Genomic DNA, 27,028 nt, shown 5'->3' on the forward strand with positions numbered 1-27,028 from the left:
TACATCTGCCATATGCTTATTGATTCTAGCTTTCAACAGTACTTGTTGTTAGTTGGTGTTACTCTCTTCCCATCTGGAAAAAGACGCACACTTTTACCCTCTTTGAACACATAGTGACTCTTGGTTCATTTTAATCACGATCAACAGGAGAAGTCCAAAGCAGCCACGTCTGAACGGTAACTGGTATTTCTCTTCATATTTGTAGGCTGTTGTTGTTGTTGTTACTTGTTGCTAGTCAGGAATAAAACTACTGAACCAGGGCTACATCGACATCAGATGTATCTTTTCGTGCCAAGATCTTATTTTAAATCGAGGAAGTCCAAAGTACACTGGAAGAGTGGAAAGAATAACATTAAGAACCGCACTTCCTGCGATTTCCCATTCCCAATTTCTAGTTCAGCCGTTAACGAACTTTCAACCTGATTAGCCTTAGTAAGCGATTATCAGCCCGACCTTTTCATTGTATGTAAGCTTTTACTTGTGATGTGTTCGTGCGTTATTTGACGAGTTCTCGTGTTTTGCAGCACCACAGGCATCCAGTTCGTGAGCCATTTTCCCATCTCGATTGGTTTGAATGACGAAAACGAGGATGACACCACAGGAGATGGGTCTAGTGACGACTCCAGTGACAGCAACTCATCCGATACCTGGAGCTAGCCACGCCACCTGTTACGTCAGAACACATGACTGGACACCAACGTGTCACGTGGCAATCATGTGACAGGATTCAGGGAAACTGAAGTAATTCAAGATTCTAAAGTTGGGTTATCAACACGATTATACTGGAGCAGGTGCTGATTTGCGAGGAAACACGACAGATCAGGCCATGAACACTTTCCTAGACTACGAACCCGATGCTTGATTTTCATATAATTTACGATTCAGAAATGACAAGCTGGTCCAAAATAATTGGCTTCTAAGCAATATTCTTGGATTATAAAACTATATTATCTATCTCAGCTGATACATGACAACCGACACTGAGCAAACTTTGCTGTTACGTCTCATCATTTGTGCTTTGTCAGCCATTTTAACTGGTTGCAGTGGACCTTTTCACGGTTTATAATTGCTTAAGAGTCGATGCGGAATTTTAGGAAGCATATCAAATTGAATACTCCTGACAGAAGTTACTTACATTCCCCACGATGATCAACATCTTATTACTCGTCAAAATATCAGTACAATGTCCAACACACACATGATAATAAAAAAAGAAGGTCATCAACTAAGGGATGGGGTGGAAGTGTATATTCCAAAGTACATTTTGTCAAGAAATTGCATTTCTTAAGAAGTCGAGGGCAAGGCTGAGACTGTTGTCTGATGCTAATCGGCATGCCTGGTGCTATATGAAAGCAGTGTCAGACTGATGAGGCAAAAGGATGCCATATATAAGAAAATTGATTCTCTCGCTGAAGGAACTTGCTCTTCAGGTGTTTAGTACATTGAAATGTTTTGAAATAAATATGGTTCGTTGATAAAGAATTCTTACGTGTGATTGTAAGACAGTTTACTAGTGAACGTAAAACAAAGATGTTTTAGAGGAGCTGGATAGATTTTAACGGATAGCGTGGGAGCGTGACTGCGAGCGTGACACGCGTGCCGCGAGTAGCGCGGCTTGCGGCTTCGCGTGTCACGCTCGCGCGCTCCCGACCGCTCACTTGTTTTGCGTTCTTTTCGTTCTTCCCCACGGAATTTCGAGCAAAAGAAAAACTGCTAGCAGTCTAGCTGTGAATTAAAAAATCGCCGTTCTAAATCCATTCTAAGTAGCGCAGTGCCTAAACGTCGCTTAACACTCGTGTTTTATAAGGGGCGGACCATAATTTTTTTGAGGGGGGAGGGAGGGGGGTTGGGCAATTTCCCCCCAAAAAAGATTCTGCATAGCAAACACTGCTGAAAAATAATTGTGCAATGGGAGCCACGGAGGAAAAAACACCCGAGGAAGAGCTTTCAACCTGATACACGTCCTGCGTTTAACTTTTTCAAAAATATTATTGCACAAGCCATTGCCCACCAAAAAGTAATCAGGCACAACCTAAAGTTGAGAAAACATATTACGCCGCAGAAAATTACCCAACCTCCTAATAACGACAACGTGAAATTCCTGCTATCAAGTGGCGTCGACGTCCAAATGGCTCGTCACACAATCTTTCCTCTCGAGGAAAGATTGCGTGACGAGCTCATGACCAATGTCTGCGTGGGTTAGCAATCAAGCAGACGCGATCACAACAGCAGCATCTTTATATCCTTACAGTTTATATAGGACAGTTCAGGTCAGGTACCCAAAGTTTACTGTGCGAGCGTGTCTCATTTATGAACTACAGAAGCTAAAAAAAAAAAGGTTTCGTTGACGTGGTATGTCAACACTTTACAGAACATGGAGCCTAAAACTCGTTTTGATCACGGTAAAATGACGTGAATAATCTTACAAACAAGCCTAAAATAATAAACAAGGCGAGCCATTTTTGTCTTATTTTTCGTATTTCTAGTGGCTAAATTCCCACACAAAATTTTATTCCCGGCAAGTTTCTGCGTTGTAGGCAAAAAAAACGTTCATACAGTGAGGTCAAACACCTGCGATGCAACATGTGATAAAGCTTATTTATTAGTTCTTTATCATGCAAATATCAAACCGACAAAGCTAGTGCCACAACTCTCTTAAGGTTTCGTCACCCAGATTGCGTGACGATCCCAAAGAGCGTCTCCTTGGAGGCTACCGTGGCATTGAAAGAAAAGCAAACAAAAGTGAAAGTGTGGTCTACTTCGATCTAATAATTAAGGGTAAGAATTAAAGAGCTGTTATACACTCCCTCTTCTAGGACAAGGATAGATCTTTCATGTAACGGTTGGCAATCAGTTCGGTCACGCGACAAGCCCATGAAATAAGAAAGTGGGAAACACATTTACATGTCTTACGTTGTAACATTATTCACAGCATGGCAGAAATGCAAATCTTGTTGTATGCATGGTAATTATTCCAACCTACGCCTCGGCATTTATGCCGACTTAAGGCAACGCATCGAAGTAAAAACTGAGTTTAGCATTGCTACACTTGCATTTCTAGCTACTTATACATAAGGCACTCTAATTGATTGAATTACTTGAAGTCCATGAGGTAATAATTCATAACCATGACTACTCCTTCTGTATCCTCGCCTCCATCCCCCGCACGGTCTTCAGACTTCTCGGGTCTGTGTTCCTCTGACCCTGGTGATTCATCTGACATTTTCTCTTTACCAAGGTACTGAACTGTGCATCTTTCGCCAAATAACTCGTGCACATCCTTCTCCGAAACGAATTTAAATGACTCTGGCAAGCCCTCGGGAGATTCGGGCGCGAAAACCTCGAGAAGATAACGACCCTCTGGCTTGAGGCAGTCAAGCATGATCTCCGTGTACTGCTTGAGTCGACCTTCTTTCATCATTTTAATTGCAGTCATAGATCCACGATCCCAGATGCAATCGAACTGGCCACCAACGACCTCAGCTGTGACATCGAAAATACTGCACTCGAAAAGCGTTATATCTTTTTCATTCGCTTTGAAAACTGTCCCTTGAATCTCGGATGAGAGCCGAATGGATTTCACGTGATGTGTTAGCTTGTTCTCGTGAAAGAAAGCTTCGATTGCCTTTCCAATCAATTCCACACCTACAACAGCGTGTCCTTGATCAGCTAACCAGTTCATGTCCAGTGATTTTCCGCAAAGCGGCACCAGAATTCTAAGATTCTTTCGTCCACGCGTGAATTCACCATATTGTTTGATCAACATGGCGTTCACCTAATCGCTGTGAAATTCTGGGTTGTCAGTTGTCCAATCCTGCTCCCATGCCTCTTTGCTCTCAAAATCAAGTGTAGCCAAGTGCTCTAATTTTTCTTTAACCTCGGCCATTACGCTGCAAACAAATTATGTTGCCAACTGGGTCAGACGTAAGAGGCAGTGGTTCGTCAGAAGGAATTCCGAGAAAAGACTGGTATCGAACGCTCGCATATCATCGTCCGCGTGTGAGAAAAGATACTCTCTGGAGCTCTCAGGACACCTTGACTTACGGGATCATTATTATTAATCAAACTGCAATATTCATACTCATATGAACACTTTAAAACCATCCACCTCTCCCTCACTAAATTCTTTTAAAATATATATCAATGGCATACAAGGCATGTAGTTGCGTGATCGGTCTGATTTCGTGACTGCATTTGAATGTCTTACATTTGAGTAGATGTCACGCCAAGCAGATCACGCGATCCGTTCATTAAGAGTTTGAGCATGTAAACCGAAAAAAAAAAACCCTGGCGTCTCCCACTGGTGCTACCAAGGGCGCAAACCTGATTATTTCTTTTATTCGATTTATACTCGCCCAAATATTGACCGTATGCGATCTGAATTTTCCATAGAGTTATATGCATAGCATAGCATTAGTCAGAGGCATGCGATAAAATTCATCCGCGATCAAGGCTAACATTTGCAAAACTACAAAACTGTCGTACGGCACGAAACGTATTTAAAGATTAGCGGCCATATTATTAGGAGACTCTTTATTGTGGCATTTAATAATAAAAGTCACCTTTTCTCGTAACCACAGCTTAAGCTAACAAAATCGATGTAACTAACAATTATTGTTTGATATCGAGGTAAATATGCTGCCGCTATTCACCGAGATTGAAAAGAATACTTCTTTTAACGAAGGGATGGTCTACTTTGTAATACTCTCTGTTCCCAGATTAAGTCAAGCCATCGGTGTGGTAAGAGAAACATCATCACAAAGTCTTGGTTCAGTTGTGATACCATTGCCAGTTTCATTTTGTGTAACTGTGTAAATTTTGTTGCGGTTTTGAACATTTTGAAAGTTAAGGACATTTGTATGAAAAAAAGTTGGGTGGGAACCCTTGCTGTCAGGCGTTAAAATACTTTTTTTTTTTAATTCAACCTTTCAAATTATTAATTCCAGGAGCCATCGGGGGCTCCTGTTAATTCGCATGCTTAAACCTAACATCAGTTTTGTTCCACGACAATTATCTTTCCTGACTTTTGTCAAAGCTAGTTTAATTTACAAACTAATTGGTATGTTTCTTTGGAGAAAATGTTTTCTTTAAGTTTCGATAGGTCACGTTCCTGGTTCATTTGGGAAGAGTTCTCGACCAACAATGTTCAGTATTTCTCCATTACCAAATAAATGTTGAAGGAAATCGTGCAACACTGCCGTTTCCTTTAAGATGTTTGGGAACTATCTCTGAAAAAAACTTGAAGAAAATGGAAAAAATCGTACTTTACTTATTAATTATGAATGAAACTTTCAGCTTACGCATTTCAAATGATGATGTCAGGTTGATTATTTCTTTTTACAATAAACATTTCACCTCGCTAATGGTTTTAAACGTTTTCAATTTCTTCATTTTTTACCGCTCGAAAATCCAAATCGTCAAACGTAAAACAGACGTGAGAAGCAAAGTGAAACTATTCAAGTGATCGCTTTTTTATTTTTATTTAAATAAAATGGAATCTAAAAGTAAATCAACGGAAGGAAACCAGCGCATATATCATCAAAACAGTTCTTCAGAACGTCACAATTCTTTTAATACTAAAAGAATTGTTATATCGAACAGAAAAGTTTGTTCCAGAAGTGAAGAATTATAACTAACTACCTGACTGTTTCCAGTTCAGGTCTATAAGTGGAACTGTTGAATTAAAGGAGAATTACCTTTTAATATCAGGAGTTTCAAATTACGGTCACGATCGTGGGTTTTGTCTTTTTTTATTGTATTGAGAAATTTCGCGCCAAACGTTGCAAAGGCATTTTTGTAATTTCACAAGTGAAATTATAAATTAACGCTGCAAATTCGCATCAAAATTAAGGAGTAATTTATTACCTATGATATTGGCAAATATATTTCGCAGCAGGGCCATGACTGTGCGACGAAACTGTCTCATTTTCAAACAGTAAATCACAGGGTTCAAAGACGAATTTAGAAAAACCATGGTTAGAGTGCAAAGAAGCAAAACGTTTCTTACAGTTCTTGATGCAGAGAACACTTGGACACCATAACTGCAGATCTGTGGCAAGTAGCAAACCAAAAACACAAAATACACGTAGAAAGTGCCGACTGCAGTTTTTTCAAGGCTTGCAGCATTTGTCATTTCGCCATTTATTGCTCGGTGGTGTGGTTCTTGCAGGTGAAGAACTTGTATTTGATTTGTTAGACGTCGTACGGCCATGAAAATCTTGAAATTAAGCACTGTTGTAGTTAGAAGACAAGCAAAATCAATAATGGAAAAAGTCATGTAGGAAGCAATTGTCGGGATGGACAATGCGATAAACGAAAAAAATGTGCTCAACACCCATATTGAGATTACTACAGCAACAACACGCTTGTGAGTCACCAGTTCCTGATATCTGAGATGAAGATGAATAGACAAGAATCTGTCGACGCTTAGAGCCATAACACCAAAGAGCGACGCGAAAGAAAATAAAGTTACGGAGTAGGTAAATGCCTGGTAGAGGTTCACGTTGCGGTCGTAGTCTTGTATCCTCCCGACCATCAATGCGATGTACAATGGTTGAACCAGTAAACCAACACCAAGGTCAGAAACAGCAAGGCTCAGGAGAAGTATTTTTAAGGGATTCGGCAATGATGAAGATTTCCTTATAGCGTGGATCGTTATAATATTCAACATGATGGTGGTATACGATAAAAAGGTGTTCAAAACGACGTTGATTATGTACAATGAATATAACTCGTGGACCTCAGAAATTGATCTCTCGGTTTCTTTTGATGACTCGCCAAATGGATCTGCCATTTTTGTGTGCTTTCAAAGGAGCTGTTATCGATGAAGCATATGCTACACAAGTTTGATCATGAACGACGCAAGAGTGGATCAAAAGGCTTTGAATAACTCAGTGATGAGAAAACATCAGATGGTAAAACTTCGTCGTTTGTCAATTTTGTCTTCCAAATTTGCATAAACAATAAGTACAACAGACTGATGAAGTATCAAAATTCAGTGCAGTAATAAAACTAGTCTTGGTCAAATTTACAAATTCACAATCGTCACTTTCCTTGACTCAATATTCTTAGTGCACGAGGGTGGTTTTTACCTTAAACAGTAAAACTGAAGTTATCCTCTCAAGTCTTGCTTCATTGTTCTTTGAAAAAAAAGCGCTTTACGGATCTGTTCTTATATTTACACTTCTATACTCAGCTCTCTTAGTTACATGCTATCAGATTTTAATAATACCCTGGTAACATGGAAAAATGTTTGCTTTATAATTATACTTAAATGACTTGTTGAAGTGCCTAAAACCAGGTGTCTCATCTGAAAATGAACTGACTTAATTTTTTTCTCGCGCGCGATTGCGGAGCGAGGTTGCGAGTGGAAACCATTTTTCTCGCTACAGGACCGCCATTGTAATTTAAAACAAGATACTTGCGCACGAAATCCTGTTAGCTATACGTAGGCTAAGCTATAGTCACTGAAGTTTCTATGAGAGAAATTATTATTTTCCGAAACTCCCATGCAAATACTTGAAAATAGTATGTTAACATTGCAAAGATAACTTTCTGAATATTTCACAGGCTGCTGGAGGAACTAAAATTCGATTTCGCGAACTTATACTCCTGCTACCGTTCAATGCCAAGTTGAAACTGGCGAGAGAGAAGTACTTGACGTCACCACTATAGGAATCTATTGTTAAAAATCTTTATCTCTGTGCATTATAGTGTATAAAGACCTCTTTAAACCTTTTTCTTTATGCACAAAAAAAAACTAAGAAAAGCGTATTTTTAAAATTGTGCGCTGCAAAATTCTCTTAGCAACTCCATCTTTGAGTAGGTTATGCAGACTGTATAAACTATTATTTCCAGTCTTGAAACCAAGACGTGGGTGTCAGCCATTTAAGCGACTGTCCTATTATTGATGACAAATTTCGTCATAAAATTGTCCAAGTAGCTCTATGTAATATGGTCGAATTATTCTCGCTTTTTGGTTGGTTCTTACTTAAGATCAATCGGAGGACAGACACGTAAATGACGTCAACAGCATTTGCGAACTTTTAACACCTACACACTCTGTAGGACTGTCTCAAACTAAACTCGTTTCGACGAATCCCTAAGGGATGTGACCTTCCATTGATCATGCGGTTGTTATTTTGCCTTAAATAGTGTTTATTTTGATAGTGTTTACTATCTTCAATCCTTTAAAAAAAAATCCTTAAAAATAGGATTATGAATTACATTAAGCCTTAGCCATGCTAACAGTCATTTCATGAAGATTAATGGTGTTCATATCTAGCTAATTTTTCTCGAGGATGCGTGTTCGTTCATCTTGAGGAAGTAACACCCTCATCTTAAGCCAAGCGACAATTCCTAGAAAAGTTGTGCCTACGGATATTTCGACCTCTTCAACATTGTTCCAATCCATCGACTTGGCTCTTCTTTTTTGATTTTCTCGTTAGGTTTTGAACATTATAAGGCAGCTCGGAGCCAATCTTTCTGATGGAAGAAACCCCAGGGATGGAACTAAGCTGACTTCCGATGATAGAGAATCCGTCAAACGGGCTAATCACTGTCTGCATGCTTTGTAGTCTCTGCTTGCCTTCCTCCTTCATGATGTTCTCCACTTTAGCTCTGCACTCCTCACATAAATCTTCCACTTCATTTCTCAAAAGGATTGCTTTTTCTGAATCTTTGTTTCTGTCATCTTCTTCCATTTCAAAATCTTCTTCGTATCAAAAAAGAATATCCAAGAAAAGAGAATGTTATATTTTGTGAAACATCGTGCGGTTTTCCAATTAAAAACGGGGGAAGTGGAATACTACCCGAATTATTCCGAAGATTGCAGAAGATTGCCGAAGATCGCCGAAGATCATTCAAAAAATTTCCGAAGATTTTCCAACAATATGGGAAGTTTGGCGAATAGTGGGTATTTTAGAACATATTTTGGAGATCAAAGGCACTTAAGCCTGCCAAAGTAAACAATTAATGCATGGATCTTAAATAGCCAATTTATCAAGCTATCATGTGATCATTCTCGTGGAATTTGGTATAAATAAGCACTGTTAGTTAGCCTTGGAAAAATTTACTAGCGCTTATCTATTCAAAATTGCACTCGAAATCGTGTGATTGCATAAATCCCACACTTGTGATCAGGCGAGTTAATTTTTTCTACAAGAGGAAAAGGGTTCTTTGTATGGCATTTCGCTCTAAATGTCACAATGTCACAATGTCTGTAATAGCCATACACTACAGAGTAACGACAGCTTTTTCAAATAGAAAATTCTTTGCCAACATTGTCTAGAGCCGACTTGAACATGGTCGACCTCACTTTCATCGACAGAAAAGGAAACCTGGAACGTTAACAGACGTTGAACTTTAAAGTACTCACCATTGACTTTATTGAGACGTTCCATCTTTGGTTTGTAGAAAAAATATTCCCATATAAGGCCACCGCCCACAAGAACGGCAAACAAAGCGAGAAGAATGATGAGGAAGTCATAATCATCGAATAAGCTTGTACTCTCTCGCTTGTTTTCCACCACGGACACCGAATTAGACAAAATCTACAAAAAAGAAACCAGATTACCAGTGGGACCAGGTTATGATCTCTTGTAACCATTAATACATGAACACTTGATAGACGCCTCTGGAAAGCTAAAGAATAATTTAAATTTCATTTAAATTAATCCTGGTGACGGTTTTTAGAACCATTTCCTTGGTAATTGAATAAACTTCCATTTATCGTTTGTTCGTGTTTTGATGACGCTTTTTCTATGAAAACAAAAAGAACTTAATTTTCCTTAACGTAAAATAACTGAATGAAGTTTTTTTGTGTTCTGTTGTAAGCATTGTGCAACAGAGACATTTGCGAGTTATGGGAAGCACGAGGTCAGTATTGTGAAGCACTTAGTTAACTTGGATTATTCTTCTTGTCTGACAGTGTAAGGAAAGATGTAAAAATAAATTTCAAGTTCCGGTCGTTTGTTCTGCCTTTAGTTAACGTAACATATTAAGCGCAAGTAGTTGCTGCAACAGCTACTAATTGAATGAGTTACAGGGATTTTTGTCCCTGTGTTTCGAAGTTTGGCTCGGCTCACCTCTAATGCTCTCAGCTCAAACCCTTCACTATGCGCCAGGTCCTCAGCGCACTTATTTACCATCTCACAAATCTGAGTTGCGTTTTGAGGAGGTCTGACGTTCATGCCAACGAAGTACTCATAGTCTACAAGTCGGCCGATCTCCAGCGACTTATCTTTAAGCGTTTCAAGTGATGCAACAGCCACGTGTCTGTCCAACAGCAATCCGTTAACAACTGGATTCTTTGTTCTAGACAGCGCATCAATCATATCATCGATGTCATTAAATGCTAACGAGAGAAACAGCACAATAAGCCATTTCGAGTTACCTTGTGACTCTGTTTCAAAACGAGCCTTCGTGCAAAACCTTTCATGTGAAAATTAGTTTGTTACCTGTAGGCCTAGGAACACATTTTCATATGAAAGGTTTAGCACGAAGAATCGTTTTGACACAGAGACAAAAAGCCACTCGGAAATGGCCTCTTAGTTTTAAGTCATTTGTTGTGTCTTTTTGGCGTGTTGGGAAATCAATAAATCTTAGATGAAATCTAAGATGGTAGCTCTTTGTATATTATGACATCATCATCTCAGATTGCTTACCCAAAGGAAATTAAATTCAGTTCTTTGGACGTACTATGTAGCAGTTTCATCTTCATTACTTGAATATTTCAGTAAAATTAAGTTGCCGGGGATGAGGATTTTGTCCTTCTCCCCTCAACCGGGATAGACCACAAAAATTCTCTTGGGCATTTTGTGTTGTTTACAGTTAAGGTCATTCCCCAGTATTGCATTGCGCATCCTTACCGCGCATAATTTATGGCGTCATTAACGCTCGTTCGTGTACGCGCACATTAAAAACATGGCTGATTTGCCTTTATATTGAGTTCTGTCAGCTGAAAAATGGCTATAGCTCACCAACGAGCTCAGGCACCCCAAATTTTTTTCCAGTCATTTTAATCAACTAATCATTAGCTTTGCGTGAGAAAAGACTGATCTGATTTCTATTGTTGAAAATTGAATATATACAGGCAAAAACTAACGATAGACAAATCCGACGTTTCGGCGACATCTTGGCGCCATTGTCACGAGAAACTAATTAAATATGCGATTTCAAGAGTAACCAAGAGTTCAGAGTTACTAATTTGCATAAGTTAGACAAAGACCTTAGCGCGAACGGAGTCTGATTGTACCTTTAAACACGGTCATAATTGTTTAATGAGTAACATCTCATTAATGAGACAATCAAACTTGTTGTGGCATTTTTTCAACACGCTAAAACAATTGCGAAGGTCATCCGGAATCCTGCCTGCGTGTCTATTATCAACGCGTACGAACAGATGGCCACGGGTGTTCACTATGGAGGTCGAAAACGATGGAATGCTTCCCTTTCTCGGTACTCAACTCCTAAACAGAGCGCCCCGTATTGAAACTAAAGTGTTCTTGAAGCCAACAAACAGTGGCCTGCTCCTCCATTACTACAGTCATGTCGATAATAGGTACAGGCGCGGCCTATTGACAACTATGCTCGATCGCGCACATCACCTGTCTTCGTCATGGTCCTACTTCACTGAGGAGTGCGAACGACTGAAGTCTGTTTCCTCTAAACTGAAATATCCCAAGCACCTTGTTGACTCCACTGATAAAACCTTCCTAAATTTAAAGGTCGCTGACCAGCCCTCATTACGGTCCAGATCTACCACAGAAAACACTACTCGGGTTGTCATACCCTTTAAAGACCAGGAGTCTGCTAATATCGTGAAGACACAGTTAAAAGATCTCAGAGTGAAGCTGCAGACTAGTGTTCAACCGGTGTTTACGAGCCGCAAGATTGCCCAGGAGTTCCCGACAAGCGAACCTAAGCCTCAGCTCATTGATCAACAATGCTTTGTGTATAACTTCAAGTTTGACCAGTGCGATGCTGGTTCTGTCGGTTACACCCGTGGCCATCTGTTCGTACGCGTTGATAATAGACACGCAGGCAGGATTCCGGATGACCTTCGCAATTGTTTTAGCGTGTTGAAAAAATGCCACAACAAGTTTGATTGTCTCATTAATGAGATGTTACTCATTAAACAATTATGACCGTGTTTAAAGGTACAATCAGACTCCGTTCGCGCTAAGGTCTTTGTCTAACTTATGCAAATTAGTAACTCTGAACTCTTAGTTACTCTTGAAATCGCATATTTAATTAGTTTCTCTTGACAATGGCGCCAAGATGTCGCCGAAACGTCGGATTTGTCTATCGTTAGTTTTTGCCTGTATATGTTTATCTAAATCATTGTTGAGTAGAAAATTAAATAAATAAGGAAAATAGCAGCTGCACTGTAGTCTTTTGTATTTTGCAGTTTGATAGCCGTGGCAAGCAATTTGGTTCCAATATTATAACAAGGATTCAGCTGTCTGTCAAAATCAAACTTAAAAAGTTTATTTGTGTCCGACACAAGTATTGACTGTAGTTTGAGGCGTGTTTTCATGAGGCTAGGCTCACAAAGAGTTTACAATAACTTGGAATGCGTTCTTGTAATAAGCATTAAATAACGCTAAAATGGGACATTTTCAATGCCTCACTGCTCCTTAACAAGCATGGGCACGCCCCTTTTTTATTTTATAATTAAAACTCTCATATGATAAGTAATCATTGGACAAAGTTTGAACAAAAATCTATGTGCAGTTTTATTTCAGGGAAATTACCTTAAAATCCATACTTGCATCCGACGTGCCCTCTGTACATGTTGCCGTATTTTAAACACTATACTACAAAAACAAGTTTTTAAAAACCTTACCCATGTACTTTGCGCCCTCCGTCACAGCTGCTTGCTGTGCCAAACTCCCATTCAATACTGCAACCTTAAAAAATTGCAGAAAACAAATAGATTCTTTATCATAGATAATAAAACCGTTTTTTGTGCGCTCTATCAATTAAGTTTTTTGCAGAATTGCACAACCCTATCGGTATAGTCTTTCAAAGAGTTTTCACTGCTTTGGAAATGATATTTATTAGTTGCTCAATAATGGCTTCTAACAGATAGATCCGCTTTGCATAGTTAATAGAGGGAAATGGTTAAGAAACCTGAAAAGGTCTTTGTTGTATGTTTTTGTTGGCTATTGTGGGAGTTAACCCTACACAAAACCTGACAAACTACAAAAGGTGGTACAATTATGTAATATACTGCTGATAGTCTATGAACATCAAACAAAAGATGTGCAGGGTCAAGGACCTTCCAACATAAATCTTAGACTGTACCTGTTTGTTTGCTTCTTTGCTGTTTACCAGTCTTCTTAACCATTTCTCTTTTTTAACTATGACCTTTGCAAATACTTAATGACGGATCGGAAATGAAACTGACTGTAGTAATGGCCGATCTTTACTGTAGGGTTGTTTCATTTTCTCCAGACAACAATTTCAAGTTCCAGGTGACCGTAAAGCTGGCCGGCCATTTGTGCATTTTCTGCAAAGTATTACCGTCGCAGAAAAAAACTGACTTGGGCTTTCAATTGAATAAAAAGTGAACCCACCTTTTTGCCAAAGAGATTTAAATCTTTTTGAATCTCATGATTCAAGGAGCTTGTGAAGTTGGCTGTGAGAACTGAAAACGCCACCATTCCCAATAACATCCACAGAATACTGTACAGGCGGGCTGGGATGGACTTTGGAGCTGTGTCTCCATAACTAAAACAGAAACTTGCATGGTTACAACTTACTTCCATAATAGTATTCTTGTTCTTATGAAAATTACAATTGTATGATATAACGTAATAAAGACTTCTACTTACCCGACAGTTGTCATGGTAACGAAAGCCCACCAAAAGCCTTGCCACGTACCGCGGATAAAAGAAGGCGGGAAATCTACGGGATTCTTGTGACGATCCTACATTGAACAAAGGATTGCTTTCTGTTAAGGTCAAGTCTGCGTAGGGTTAAGCGACGTCGCTTCTGTAACAGGAAGGGACTGAGTAGAGTAGGAGTATTTCTACTCCTGTCTGGAGTAAACCCCAGCATTGCATTCGCTGGCATCCATTACTAAAGGTGAAGCTAGGTGAGTGAAGAGAGGCAATTTAAGGGGTTGACCGTTTTAATTTTGAGGGGGATAGGAGGGTGGTTTTGACATAAGATATATCTTGCAAGCAAAACAATGCACCAAAACGTTGTCATGCACCCGATCACTGCCAAGAAAAAGCATGTTAGACGGAGAAAAAATGTCATGCTTACATCTCGAGGAAAAACATCTCCCAGTGCATGGAAGGTTTAAAAAAAATCGTGTCTATAGCAAATCTCTCCCCCCAATAAAGAAAATTAACGCGAGAGAGGAGGCAAAATTTCAAAATGAGGGAAATTAACGTGTCTGCTACACCGAAAAAAAAAACAGAATTTGTTGAGAACAGGAACCAATTTATTTTAACACTGTAAAGCTGACAGCGAACCCGAACAAAATTCAGTCGAAGTACAGTAAACGATTTACAAATGTGAAAGATTTATGTGAAATGTAAAGTGCGCGAATAAAATTTATTGTTTGGCTGTGTCAAGAATGTCTGGTGTGTGTCACAGATTTGGGCGAAAATAATGGTAATTAACGTCGCGGAAATTAACGCGCAACTTAATTTACAGCGCGGAAATTAACATTACCATAAATTAACGCGACTTAAATTAATGCGAATTTTTTAAATTCGCGTTAATTTCATGAAGCGTTAATTTCCTACAATGAGGTAATTTTTAAATTATTCTTTTTAAATTATTATTATTATTATTATTATTACCACGAGATGGCACATATTACATTACAACATAATACAAATCTTACTGACACTAACTATTTTAATACACGTTTAAGCATTTTCAACACAAAAGTTAGCGAAAATAATAAACGAAGTTTCGACAACGTCGGGATGTCATTGTCAAGTAACTATGTAGGTTAGTTTTTGCGTTATAAATAGATACACATGTTTACTTCACAATGACAAACCGACGATATCAAAACGTCGTTTATTACTTTCGTCAATGCTTCTGTTGAGAATATTTTCTAAACCTTAGGTTTGAACGTGTTAATTAAGAGTGATTATTTGGAATCCATAGTTGTTTTATATATAAAACTTCGCCTAACTAAAATACTTATAGGCATAGAATTTTTATGAGGCGGGGAAACCACTACAGCCTAGCCATTTGTTTGTGAGTCCACAACATTTTAACCACTGTGATTATACACGTCGTTGTCGATAAGAGTACAGACCACGCGAAACCACTTTCGATTTGTTAAATTCGAATTGCTAGAAACAGCACGACGGCGAGCTCGCTATGTTGCACCTGGGACAGATTGTTCTCCAGGGTCTTATAACGTCAACGTCGTACAGAACTGGAGCCCTATTGTAATATTGAAGTAGTAAACGAGGTGGGTTTTTTTTGCGTATAGAAATTTAGATTTCCCAGATTAGGCGTAGATGTGAAAGAACGGATTAATGATTTGGACTGCAGATATAATAATTGTCGCACTTACCAATATCCAAATAAATACCCCGGATATAACCGTTAGAATGAGTGTCAAACCTATGATCTGACCGCCATTAATAAATGACAGCCCAAGCTGGGTCAGCGGCTTCATCTGGTTTCTTTTAGCAACATAGGCTGGTCCTTTGGAGAGATGTACTTTGATCTCACACGGATCGTTCGCATTCTTTTTAATCATGACTGGCATGGAAATAGTTACATTTCCAGTGCTGTTGGATATTAGAATTGAAGATTTTGTGAATTTTCTCCGTGCCGGTTTGTAGGTAATCCTGTCTGGTTTGATCATTCTACGAAGTAGTTCGTACAGAAGACCTGTGATAAAATTTGAAATACAAAAGTTAGGTTAGGGAGTCTCAGAAAGATTAAAACTGATTTAGAGAATTTGATATGACTTGTCCTAAAAACAAAAGGTCCAAGCCCCCGGGTGCTAGCTTGTCCTAAAATACAGTTTTCCGGTTCTCTTAATTGATTCAACAATAAGTGTATTACAATCCGTTTGCAAAATGCATTTCCCCTCTCTCATACTCATGCCAAATGCTATTTAAAAATTTAACAATTCAATTCAACAATTCGATAACAGTCAATTTATTAGTGTCATGCATGGGAAGAGGTTACCCTCGGTATTCGAGCCAGGGACTTATGTATAAAACGCATGACAAAGATAAAGATAAAATAAGATATAATCCTTATAATCAGTTAGATCTTTATAATCGAAAATTTATTAACAATTAGATTATACACCTGTATTAAGGGCCTGCATTTTCTACAAACGGATAGTCAGCCGGAGGCGCGGCCGTGGTTTTAATCACTCATAGCAGGAAAACGACGGAGAAAAGTTTGATTCTCAAAGCTCACTGTCGAAAGAAGCTTAAAGAAATGCCAGCCAAAACAGCCAATTTTACGTATGTTTAAGCAAAATGTTATAACAACAAAGTTTTTTCTTTTAAAAGCGGTGTCTGTGCCCGATCGTTTTTCATCAATGAATAGAGAACGATGGGAGAACCAGTCAAATTGGCGCATTTCCAATAGCACATGCTGAGTGCCTACTAAATGATAATACACATGAGATTATGTTAGTTCAGTTGGACGACATGTCAAAGAGAGAGGGCCTTGGGAACGAGGTTACCTGGACTCGTTACCAGTCTCTCGATCAAGGCATTGCAGAGCTAAGATCCTTAAAGACGTGATTTGTATTTAGTTTAGTGACACATTTTACAATTAATGCCAACGATACAAAACGACGTTCCCGTGTTATCTTGACATCATTATCAAATTAGAAATAAAAATAACGGTAAGTTTTGTTTGTATATATACAAACGAGGTGCAAATGGTCTCATTCTTGGTAATGACAACACATAGATTGGAAATGTCAAACAAAGACTTTCGCACGATTAGGGTGTGATTGAGTGTTCATTTCCGGTTTTGTTTTACGAGTAAACAGCATCTCAAAGGTAGGACAAGCTAGCTTTTCTTTGCATCTCTTTAGTATTAATTAAACATTTGCTAGCAAGGTCAAAGATATCATCGTTATGTTTTTCTTGTAAATGTTTGCCTACGGAAGACGACTTTTGCTCTTGATGTTTTGATACATATGTCTTTCTATCTTGAGAAAAATCCTAGAAAACTAATTGAAATTAGTTTCCCTGGGGCAGTTCATATAATATTATCATGGTATTCCAGGCCGCGCATTTTTTGTTCGAGCAGTAACACATTTTGCAATGAATGTGAACGATAAAAAACGACTTTCCCATGTCATCTTGACATTATCAGCATCAAGTTAGAAATAAAAATAACGGTACGTTTTGTATGCATATGTACAGGCGAGGTGTAAATAATCTCATTCGAGGGTTAAATAATGACACTGGCGGGGTAGAAATTGGTCATTAAAGGTGCCAGTGATGACAAAACACCGAGAAATGTCAAACAAAGACTTTCGCACGAATAGAGTCTGATTGGGTCACAGTTCCGGTTTGTTTTACAAATAAACAGCATAGATCAAACAATCTAGCTTTCCTCCGATGTTGCTGAAATTTGCGAAATTTTAAGAATATATTAGAATAAACCCGAGGCTGAGATTTTGAAAAGAATAATAATGTGTTAAACATTTGTGAATACAATACAATTATACCTTTTTAACTAAATCGTATAAAAATTCTTCCTTTCTCTAAACGGCAAAACTAGCCACAAAGCATTAAAAACAGCACTAGCCGTTTATTCGATGCCAATCTCGGCCATTTGCGCAAGAAGTTATGTGCGTCATATCAGGTTTTGATGCTCCAAAATTACTTGAACACCATCCAGACACCAAATACATTCGAAAACAAATATGCCATTCGCTATATAATGTAAGAATATCCACAAGAATATTTTCAGCCTAAAATTGGCAGAAAAATAAGAATGTTTTGGAAACTAATTGAAATTGGTTTTCTTGGAGCAAGTCACATAATTAATGTTATCATAGTCTTCTAGGCGCATTTTTTGTTCGAGCGGAAGTCCTCAGTCGTGATTTTAGGACTGTCTTTTGTTATTTGTTTTGTTTTAGTAATTTTTTTTTTTTTTTTTTTTTTTTTACCAAAAATGCAGCCCAATTGTTTTTAATAGACATTTTGCTTTAATTTTGCATATTCAATTTTGTCCGAGTCACTTATCAGGAAAGACGAGGAAATTGTAAAGCCAAATTTACATCTTGTGTAGCTTGTTTACCCTGTGTTTTACAATGCAGTATGTCAACATACATTGTGACCAACAGTGTTAGTTTTGGCTACGGGCCATCACCTGTCGAACGAGCTGCTAAAGCTATGGAAATGATCTTGTATATTTTCAGCACTTATCTTACCTTCATCGGTTTCCGTGGATAAATTTATTTTAAAGGCGGCTTAAAGTAACATGTTTTAGTTTGCCAAATAAAAGTCTGTTATTTCGCAATGAAAAACGAAGATCGCTTTAAAACTAATAGTCGCAATTTGAGAGAATGAATTAATTCAGTGTTGCAGCCAAAACTTTTACAAACAAATTGCTATAAAGTGACAATTTTAATAGCGTTTCTTGAATTAATTCACATTTTAGGGACATTTTAAGAACGTCGAGTTATTAAGGATAGCAGTAAATTTTCTCATTGCAAACCTTATGTTTACAAACACATATTGTGCTTCTTCATGTATAGGTCTCTGAACAATTTTGGCTTGCAAACAATTCTTAACCGACCACTACTGGGAAGTAATATTATTTTGCAAACTATCTAGGAGATATTTGAATAATAGTCTTTGTTTTTTTTCAAATGTTTGCTTTAGTGCTTTGCTTCTATGCAAGCAGGTATCAAATAGGTTTTGAACAGACTCACAGGACCCCTAAAATTTGTAATTACTTCAACTGCGAAAATTAAAACTACAAATCTATCGCTGTTACCAAATAAATTCTACTTACGTTCAAGTCAAAATTAGTGGAACCCAATGCATTATGACAAACAGAATAAGGGATGAATAAATGCGAAAATTAATCGCTTTACTTGCCCGATGACTGAACCGCCTAGGATTCCTGAAATCATTTCCATCGCCAGTAGGATGCGAAAAACGCTGTCGGCTATAGTGGAATGTTTACACGTATGGCAAATATATTCTGTAAACTTGAACGTTTTGGTTCAATCCGTTTAAAGGTACTCGCTGAGGAAAGAACTTGACACTACAAGAACTAGGCTAATGATTAAAATACAAACATATACCAAACCTCCTGTTGGCGGCGGGGGCTTGTCCAGATGTTCGGATGAAGAAGATGTAGAATCGTTCAGGTAAGGCTCTAGTCCCCACCATTCCACCACAAAACTTAACTGGGAGGAAGAAAGCTGGTCGCATCTCGGCGAGTTAAACTGCAAAGTTGCAGTGATTGTCGTTCCCAGAAGAAGCAAAACCAGCTCTCCTATCACGTTGAGCATTGTCAACAGAGGGATAACAAGCTAGACGGTTGTCGCCTCAAATAAAGCTCAAGCGCGCGCCGGAAAAAGTATCCAAATTAAATCATCGCTCTGTACCAGTGACTATCACTTCAGTTCGTAAGTCCATTCCGCACTCAACGACTTATTTTCTCGTTTCGTGGAAAACGTGTAGGCGCTAAGCGTTTCTTGTTGCCATAGGCAAAGAAGGTGAATTGAAACATTAATAACTAACTTGCTGCCCGGCAAAGTGCCTATAGCCGGGTTAAATTATTAATGTGGGACAGATAAAGCTGGTCTCGTTCAAAAGAAACAGGTGTTGACGACCTGACTTTTGAGAAGTATCCTCTTTGTCTCACACCTGAGCTAGGCCCGTAACGATGGGATATCAACAATTACTTCAGCGACGCCTGTTTTGTAAAATTGAGGTGTGACACCATTTGCTAATGAAAATGAAGGGAAGTTTCTGGTCAACGCGAAAGGTCATAAATATGTAATGCTTTAGCAGGTCGGCCGTTTGGTAAAACAAACGAATTGAATGCAACTCTTTGTATGTCTCAGATTTTATTTTGGCGTCGCTCAGCTTTAATGTTCGTTTACATTAATTCTCAGATTTCTTCAGTTTGGTCGTTTCTCAAGTATTCGAGATCACAACCACTAGCGATGAAGACCAAAGCAGTTATTTAATCACTACAAGATCTGGCTATGCGCATTAATTTTGTGAGCGGATTAGAAAGGAAATCCCTAGATTTCACTGATGGGAAAAACCGCAAGTGGTTAAAAACAATTCGAGACCTCAGGTGATCAACATTTCAAGAACATCCACTTCGGCAGCAGATGCCGAGATGTCTATCACAAGAAAATGACAAGCACGTATAATGAACCGCGCTTTTACACTGATTAATCATAACAATTACAATTTCCTCAAACGTGATTGGTGCATAAACTGCTGTATTTTGCTCTAATTAATCTGCAAAGTTGTAATCGGACAGTGTAATCGGACAGTTGGCTGTAATCGGACACCTGTAATCGGACAGTTACATAAGCCAATCATTTTAAGTCCTCTCCACTAAATCCACCAATCACAATATTGATTACAATCACTATAATAACCACTGACTGAGACTGACTTTGTAAAATTGTGGAGGTTTAGTCTCTGGTGACTGTTTTGAAATAGACTTGACAGCCATTTTGCGAGCTGTTCTCCATATTTTATAATTATGATATTTAAAATGACAATAAAAAGCTCTTTATCAAATGAAACTTTTACTTTTGTGGGAAATTGTAATTGTTAATGATTAATTGGTAACAGGACATCGTGTCGTCCAATTCAGTCTGTAATCATACTCATGATTAACAAATCGGACTCCCGCTTCGCGGTCGTCCGATTTTGTTAATCACTCGTATGATTACAGACCGAATTGGACTCCACTCAGTCCTATTACCGTTATAAATATGAATATGTTATGTAACGTGCGAATGAAATCGACCTGATTATTTCAAGCGGTATACACTTGGAGTTCTTCTGGTTTGGTTGTCGGTTAAACCAACAATAACTTGTCAGCAGCGATGGGCATACAAGGGTGGGTGACTCCAGCAGTATACGGTCGAATTAATTATTTGCAGCGCAGAAAACCGCAGACAGATTTCTGTCTTCTTGTTAAGAAAAGAAAGTTTATACCAGTTACCATGCAAAAATTTTGATAATAATATTATGGGTGACAAACTGTTCCTTAATTTTGGCGCGAAATTTCAGCGTTAATTTAAAATTTTACATGTAAAATTACCAAATTGCCATGGCAACGTTTCGCGCGATATTTCTCGATGCAACAATCGAGTCGAAAACCCACGATTGCGACCGTAATTTGTCACTCCTAACATTAAAAGGTAATCAAATGGCATACTTGTGAAATTAAGAAATAATTCCACTCACGCTTGGGTTTTGAAGTACGGCGTTTGTCAAAAAGCGAGTGAAATTATTTCCTCGCCATAATAACATGTCTATAGCGCCAATAATTATTACCGAGCAAGATGAGTTAATTTGCAGATCGAATAGCCCCTTGCATTGTTCCGGGGGGGGTTGGGGTACTCCCTTATATGGGGTAAATAGGTATGTGCGGCCCCAAAGGGTAGGGTTTTTCAGCCGTTTTGGTCGTAAATAGGGTATCGATTTTGGCCATTTTGGTCTTAAATAGGGTATGGTTTTCGCACTCTAGTCTTGAATTGAGTATGTTTCTTAGAAAAAGCTACTTTTTCATAATTATCAATAAGACTTTCAACAAAAAATCCCCCTCGTAACTTATGTTTAGGGCAACTGTGCCATCTGCGGCAACGGTCATAAATAGGGTAGCAAAAATCGCAGATTTTGGTCATAAATAGGGTAAGGGCTTTGGGAAGTGGGCCGCACACCCCTACCCCACTTTTGTGGGAGTACCCACCCGGGTGCGTTATTAACTTTCCTCATTTGCATTACATTATAATCCAGCATGTATGTGAGGGAATAGGCCACTTTCGATGACATATCAATATTCTAACCTGGCTCCGAGGCTATCGGGTCAAAATTCTAATTTTTTAAGTTTCTTTTGTGTCTCAATTCCCAAAAGAGACTTGGATACAAAGAAAACACCACCAAATATAGAAGTTATAGCCTCGGAGCCTTGTTAGAATTTTGATATATCGAATGTGGCCTATTCCAGGCCATTTTGCACTCCCTGTTCGAAATTCCCTTGCATCCACGTTGGCTTATGTCGCGATGGAAATGGTAAAATTAACCGTGAAAAGAACACTTGAAACACACTCTCTGATTCATATTAGTAATTCCTTTCCAGACTGCCGCGTCATAACGTTGCAGAGCAACCACGCCTTCATTCGTTACCAGATCCTTGTGCGTCTTGTAGTGTGTCGTCAGGGTAGAGTGTCGATTGAACGCTTTTTCACAAATCTGGCATTTAAAGGGTCGCTGGTTGGTGTGGATGATCTTGTGTCGACACAGCGTGCTGGACAGTCGAAAACCTTTCCCGCAAGTTGGACAGGCAAATGGTCTGTCACTGGTGTGTTCAGGCATTCTCATATGCTTTTCGAAAGTGTACTTGTTTTTAAAGACTTTTCTACAATAAGGGCAGTGGTACTTAAGATCAGTGGCTTTTCCAAACAGCTCGTTTTCGTGATCATGAAGTTCGCTGACGGGATAAGGAAGAAAATCGACTGTGTATCCATGAGCGGTCATTTCCGGCAAGTGTTCTGTGAAGTTAGCATCGGTAATTGATTCAGCACTAACTTCCTCTCGACTAGTTTTAACTCTTGCGTTACGTGCAGTGACTTCTTTCAAAGCTCTTGAAGTTCGTTTACTCACAGTCTTACCTGCATTCAGAAAACGAGAGTTAATTTGATAGAACTCAGAGGAATACCACCTGTGCACATGGGAAATGGAAAGTGACATAAAAATACACCTGGGGGCTTCGAACTAAATAAAAAAAAAAAGTGAAATTAAACCACGATGTGGTGTTTGTCTTAAGTTTCATACACTGAATTGGTAGACAGCCAAGCATACAGCAGAGTTATAACAAAACGAGACCCACATTTGATTCCGCATTCGGTAAAACACGGCAAGTTTAACTACTCCAAGGCTAACCCGTTATGCTACTTTATCAGCAAGTGTCACTACCACTGAATTCAAACGACCACATTTGTAAAAGTGTTCTCTACAGTTTGAAATCGATCCGAAAAAAGGTGATCCATCGCTGAATAATTGGCAAAGAAGTCGAAAGAGTTCTGACCAGTGCCGAATTTGGGATTTTCCTGAAATTCACACTGCAACAGTATTGTATTTGAAATTTGATGATGCAGAAATTATATTTAAAGTAAACAACTGAAAATACTGGTTTAATCGCGTACTGCTTTCAAGCCAGACCAATACGGTAAAACCTTCACGTAACTTGGACGGAGCGAAAAGCAAACTGCGTCCCAACGGCTCGGTCAGTACACGTAGCGTGTGTTACTGATTTTCTCACACCTAAAATACCACTTCGTCTCGAAGTTGGCGTTTCACTGGTAAGTAATCCTACCAATCGCGTCGATCACCCCAACAAACTAATTATATTAAGTTGAATTGAATGAATCTAACCCTTACCACAAGTGTCTGATACATTTGGATGCCTTCTCGTGTTTCTTCTAATGCTAAATGATCGCGGCATAATTGCTTTGAAGTCAATGGTCTTGGTACTTCTGAACAAGTCAGTAAACACACCGATAAATTACTAATATTCAACGGTATTTTTATACCCTTGCGACCAACAGGTAGATACCACATTTTATTGACTGCTATATATCCACCCGTCTAGGTGTAATCCTTCATTATTTGGAAAGTTCATAAACTCTAACCCTGTATGGCCACCTGCCTAACCAAAAAGACTCATAGCCACCTGGTTGCTACGGTTGTTATTGAGTTGGGTAAAAGTTATGCAGTAGGATGATTAGCCTTGACGTAGTTTGTGACATTGGACTCATACATGCGACACGGACAAATTACATTCACACCCAGGTGATGTATTGGAATCTAACTGGTATTAATATCCATATGCCCTTAACAGAAATTTTCGTGGGAGATTTGGCAATCCGCGCTAGCTGCCTACGCTGTGTGGGAGTTATAAGGCTAAGAATTCAGTAATTGACGCAAGTTCAACAAGAAAAAGTCTCTCACCAGCTGTGCCTAGCACAGATTTTGCGGAAATAGTTCAGTAGAAAAAAACAATGGAACGTTAACAAATCGAACACAAATTAGTAACGGAAAACAGTTGATTTTCTTGGATTGTTACGTTATGAGAATAACAAATTTGCGAAGTTAATTCAAACTACTTAATTCATTGTGTTTCCATAACATTAGACACCTTAATCCTCTTGTCTTAATTAAAACTTTAGATTGTGTTTTACTGAAAAGTAATTTAGGCGACGTTAAAGGCCTGTCTGATTATTTACTGCAAGAGAGTAACAATTTCCGTTCTCAGCTCGCGGCATCAGTCACACCAATTCATGCATGGTGGTGTTAGGGTTAATTTTTTTTTGTTTTGCGTTTACTTTTAAAGTCGAGATCTAACTGCTAGTCTGAAACGAAAACAATACATGGGTTGAGTAGACAACAAGGCATGTGTGGCAGATTGTATTCAACACAATAAGGAGGTTAGCATTCGCGCAAACCTTTAAGTGACAGTGGCTTGTTTACTTTCCTAGCTAGGGATACAAGAATACAGTACATCACCCAGTTCTCAACTTTAGTTCTAATCGACAAGTTGTTGCTCTATCCAAAGAGCAGTCTTCTTCTTAACATCAAATATTTAACAGTTTTACTCACGCTACATCTTTTTGGCTGTTTCAGTAGCTTTTATTTTATGGAAATCTTTACTGTTTTCGTGGTTTTATTACATTGTTGTAACTAAGAACTTCAGACAACTTTATTCCCTCACCCGGAACTTAAACTAATGGCAAGTAAGAGCTTAAACTGACCGGAATCGACCATTTTCAAATTGCTGCAATTAACTAGAGCTAATAAATACTTAATTATAGGTTAAGTTCATAGTGATATTAAAACGTAAAAAATAATTAAATGGCTTCTGTTGTCTCAAAACATTTCATTATTCCTCATTACACTGGCCGACAAGTCAGGCATTTTTTAATCTTCCGCGATAGAAATTTCTGAAAAAACCCAGCTGTTGAACCATCCAACTAATCCCAATATTGTTTCTCGAACAGAGCGTGGATTTCTTAACTGTCTTTAGAGGGTGGATAACAGGTTACCAGCCAGTCCAGAGTATTTAAATTTGAAAGACTATAACATACCACGGGTTAGAAAGACCCTTATGACGTCACAGAAGACCTGATAGACATGTCTTCTTATGAAAGTTAATTATTATAACTGGGTATTTCAATTCACTTCCTTTTGATAGCACTGTGTTGCTTTTATTCCTTAGAACAGGTACCGTCGTGAACAGGAATAAGAAAATAGTTAAAACTAAGAATTTTGCAAGCTCGTAAAACGAGGTAAAATTTACACAACAAGAAAGGCCAGTCTTATTATAACGTGACGAGCAGTATCTAATTGAATTACTGAGTATGTTACATGTAATTGCCGCCAAGAGTTGTAAAGCAGCTAAATATGTGTCAAAAGGTTCCATGGCTGAAGCTGAAAAGTGCCACACGCACCAAATCAGTAGTCCTGAAATAAATTGCTGTATGCGTAGTTGGTATACCAGAGCCTTTAGATGCCTTGTACATCACTAGCTATAGTGTTACAGTAGCCACAAGTGCAAACTACATATTGTACACGAGTAAGAGTGTTTTTCGATGGCGTAACTGGGCAAATCAGTAAAAATCAGGCCCTTCATAAATTACACGCCCTAAGTCGCGTTTTTTCCGAAGCACGGCCACAGGGTTGCATGCAAAATCTATCGGTTTTGGCCTTTTCCGGACACAAAGTGGAATATGAAAAACAAAACCAGCTGCTTTCCGGACTGGCGACCAGGAGGGTACTGTAACAGGGTATACATAGAGTGTGCAGTGTTCCAGCTGGGCTTACTGACACAGAATTCCTCCAGTATTTTCATCAAGTTGCCCAAAACAATTCTGAAAGGCTTTCGAATGGACTATCCTGATATGACCGACTTGGACTCGTCATAGAAAAAAACCTGTTTAGCACAAAGAGCTTATTTCTACCATTGAGCCGGTCTTTTGTTGGGGAGTGGGTCCCAGGTGCGCAGGACAGCGGGGAAGCTTGGCTGATGTTCTGGCCGCTTTAAGATATGTTTCATTTCCGCAAGCTTCTGGGCTCTTACTTGGTGTAAAAGACACAGCTGACATACGTAGGACAATTGCGATGCAAGTGTGGTCTGCGCGCGCTGTGCGTAAGATAGTTGCTGACCACAACTGACAAAAGGACTCTCTCATTGTTGTCCCCAGAGTCTTACTTTTCGCGGTATTCCAGAAACGAGTGGCTCTGTGCACGAGACTGAGAACGCGGGAACCTGGAAGCTGGTTGTCATCGTGCATCCCAGGCAACGCAGGACTACAGTAGTAAGCAGGATGGGGGACAGTCGAATCGGTGTCGAATTAACAGTTTTACAATAACTAATTTCTCGCGCGCTGATTGGCTCATTTTGATCATCAGTAAGAGTACAGACGGATAAAATTTTGATTTATGCAAGCTTTCAAGTTCAACTTTCAGCTGTCAAACTGTCAACTTTTTAACCAGTGAGATTTTATGGACTTTTTTAAGCAGCCAATCAAAAAGCGAGAAAAGCTATAGATATTGTTCGCGTCATTTTGAATAAAATCCAGTCATCTTTGTTTACGGCAAGTTTACGGCGTCTTTTCCCCCTCATTTATTCCCGGCATTTGACCATTTTGGGGTCTTAATTATTGTTGTAAAAAACAAATTGACGTCAGTTTTTTTAAGCGTCTGTTCTCTTATTGATAATAAATTTCATTACATTGTCGAAGTTTACTGTGGAACCACTCTGACAATATTATGACGCAATTTATTATCAATAA

General features: G+C 38.8%; 2 protein-coding genes and 1 pseudogene across 4 annotated transcripts in view; 1 reads left to right on the plus strand and 2 right to left on the minus strand.

Moving 5' to 3' along the window:
• Positions 1 to 1,482, plus strand: part of LOC145491077 (zinc finger ZZ-type and EF-hand domain-containing protein 1-like) — a 52,731-nt gene extending 51,249 nt beyond the window's left edge. For both annotated transcript variants that reach the window (XM_081470214.1, XM_081470215.1), the window contains exons 87-88: positions 148 to 176; positions 525 to 1,482. In XM_081470214.1, the coding sequence (XP_081326340.1) occupies positions 148 to 176; positions 525 to 657 (162 nt within the window). In that variant the 3' untranslated portion in view covers positions 658 to 1,482. The remainder of the gene's footprint in view (positions 1 to 147; positions 177 to 524) is intronic.
• Positions 1,483 to 1,577: 95 nt separating this feature from the next.
• Positions 1,578 to 4,497, minus strand: LOC145491078 (thiopurine S-methyltransferase-like; annotated as a pseudogene).
• Positions 4,498 to 6,937: 2,440 nt separating this feature from the next.
• On the minus strand, positions 6,938 to 19,842 carry LOC145489774 (uncharacterized). 2 transcript variants are annotated; one of them, XM_081468816.1, is made up of 8 exons: positions 19,288 to 19,842; positions 15,554 to 15,876; positions 13,839 to 13,933; positions 13,581 to 13,734; positions 12,848 to 12,911; positions 10,086 to 10,354; positions 9,377 to 9,551; positions 6,938 to 8,710 (listed from the first exon to the last, which is right to left on the minus strand). In XM_081468816.1, exons 1-8 carry the CDS (start codon positions 19,490 to 19,492, stop codon positions 8,394 to 8,396), a joined length of 1,602 nt encoding a protein of 533 aa, XP_081324942.1. In that variant the 5' UTR covers positions 19,493 to 19,842; the 3' UTR covers positions 6,938 to 8,393. The 2 variants fall into 2 exon arrangements, with proteins under 2 accessions (XP_081324942.1, XP_081324941.1); XM_081468815.1 differs by having other exon boundaries at positions 6,938 to 8,713.
• Positions 19,843 to 27,028: the final 7,186 nt, after the last annotated feature.

This window comes from Orbicella franksi, chromosome 6 (genome assembly GCF_964199315.1).
Source record: "Orbicella franksi chromosome 6, jaOrbFran1.1, whole genome shotgun sequence".
In the NCBI taxonomy this organism is placed as follows: domain Eukaryota; kingdom Metazoa; phylum Cnidaria; class Anthozoa; order Scleractinia; family Merulinidae; genus Orbicella; species Orbicella franksi.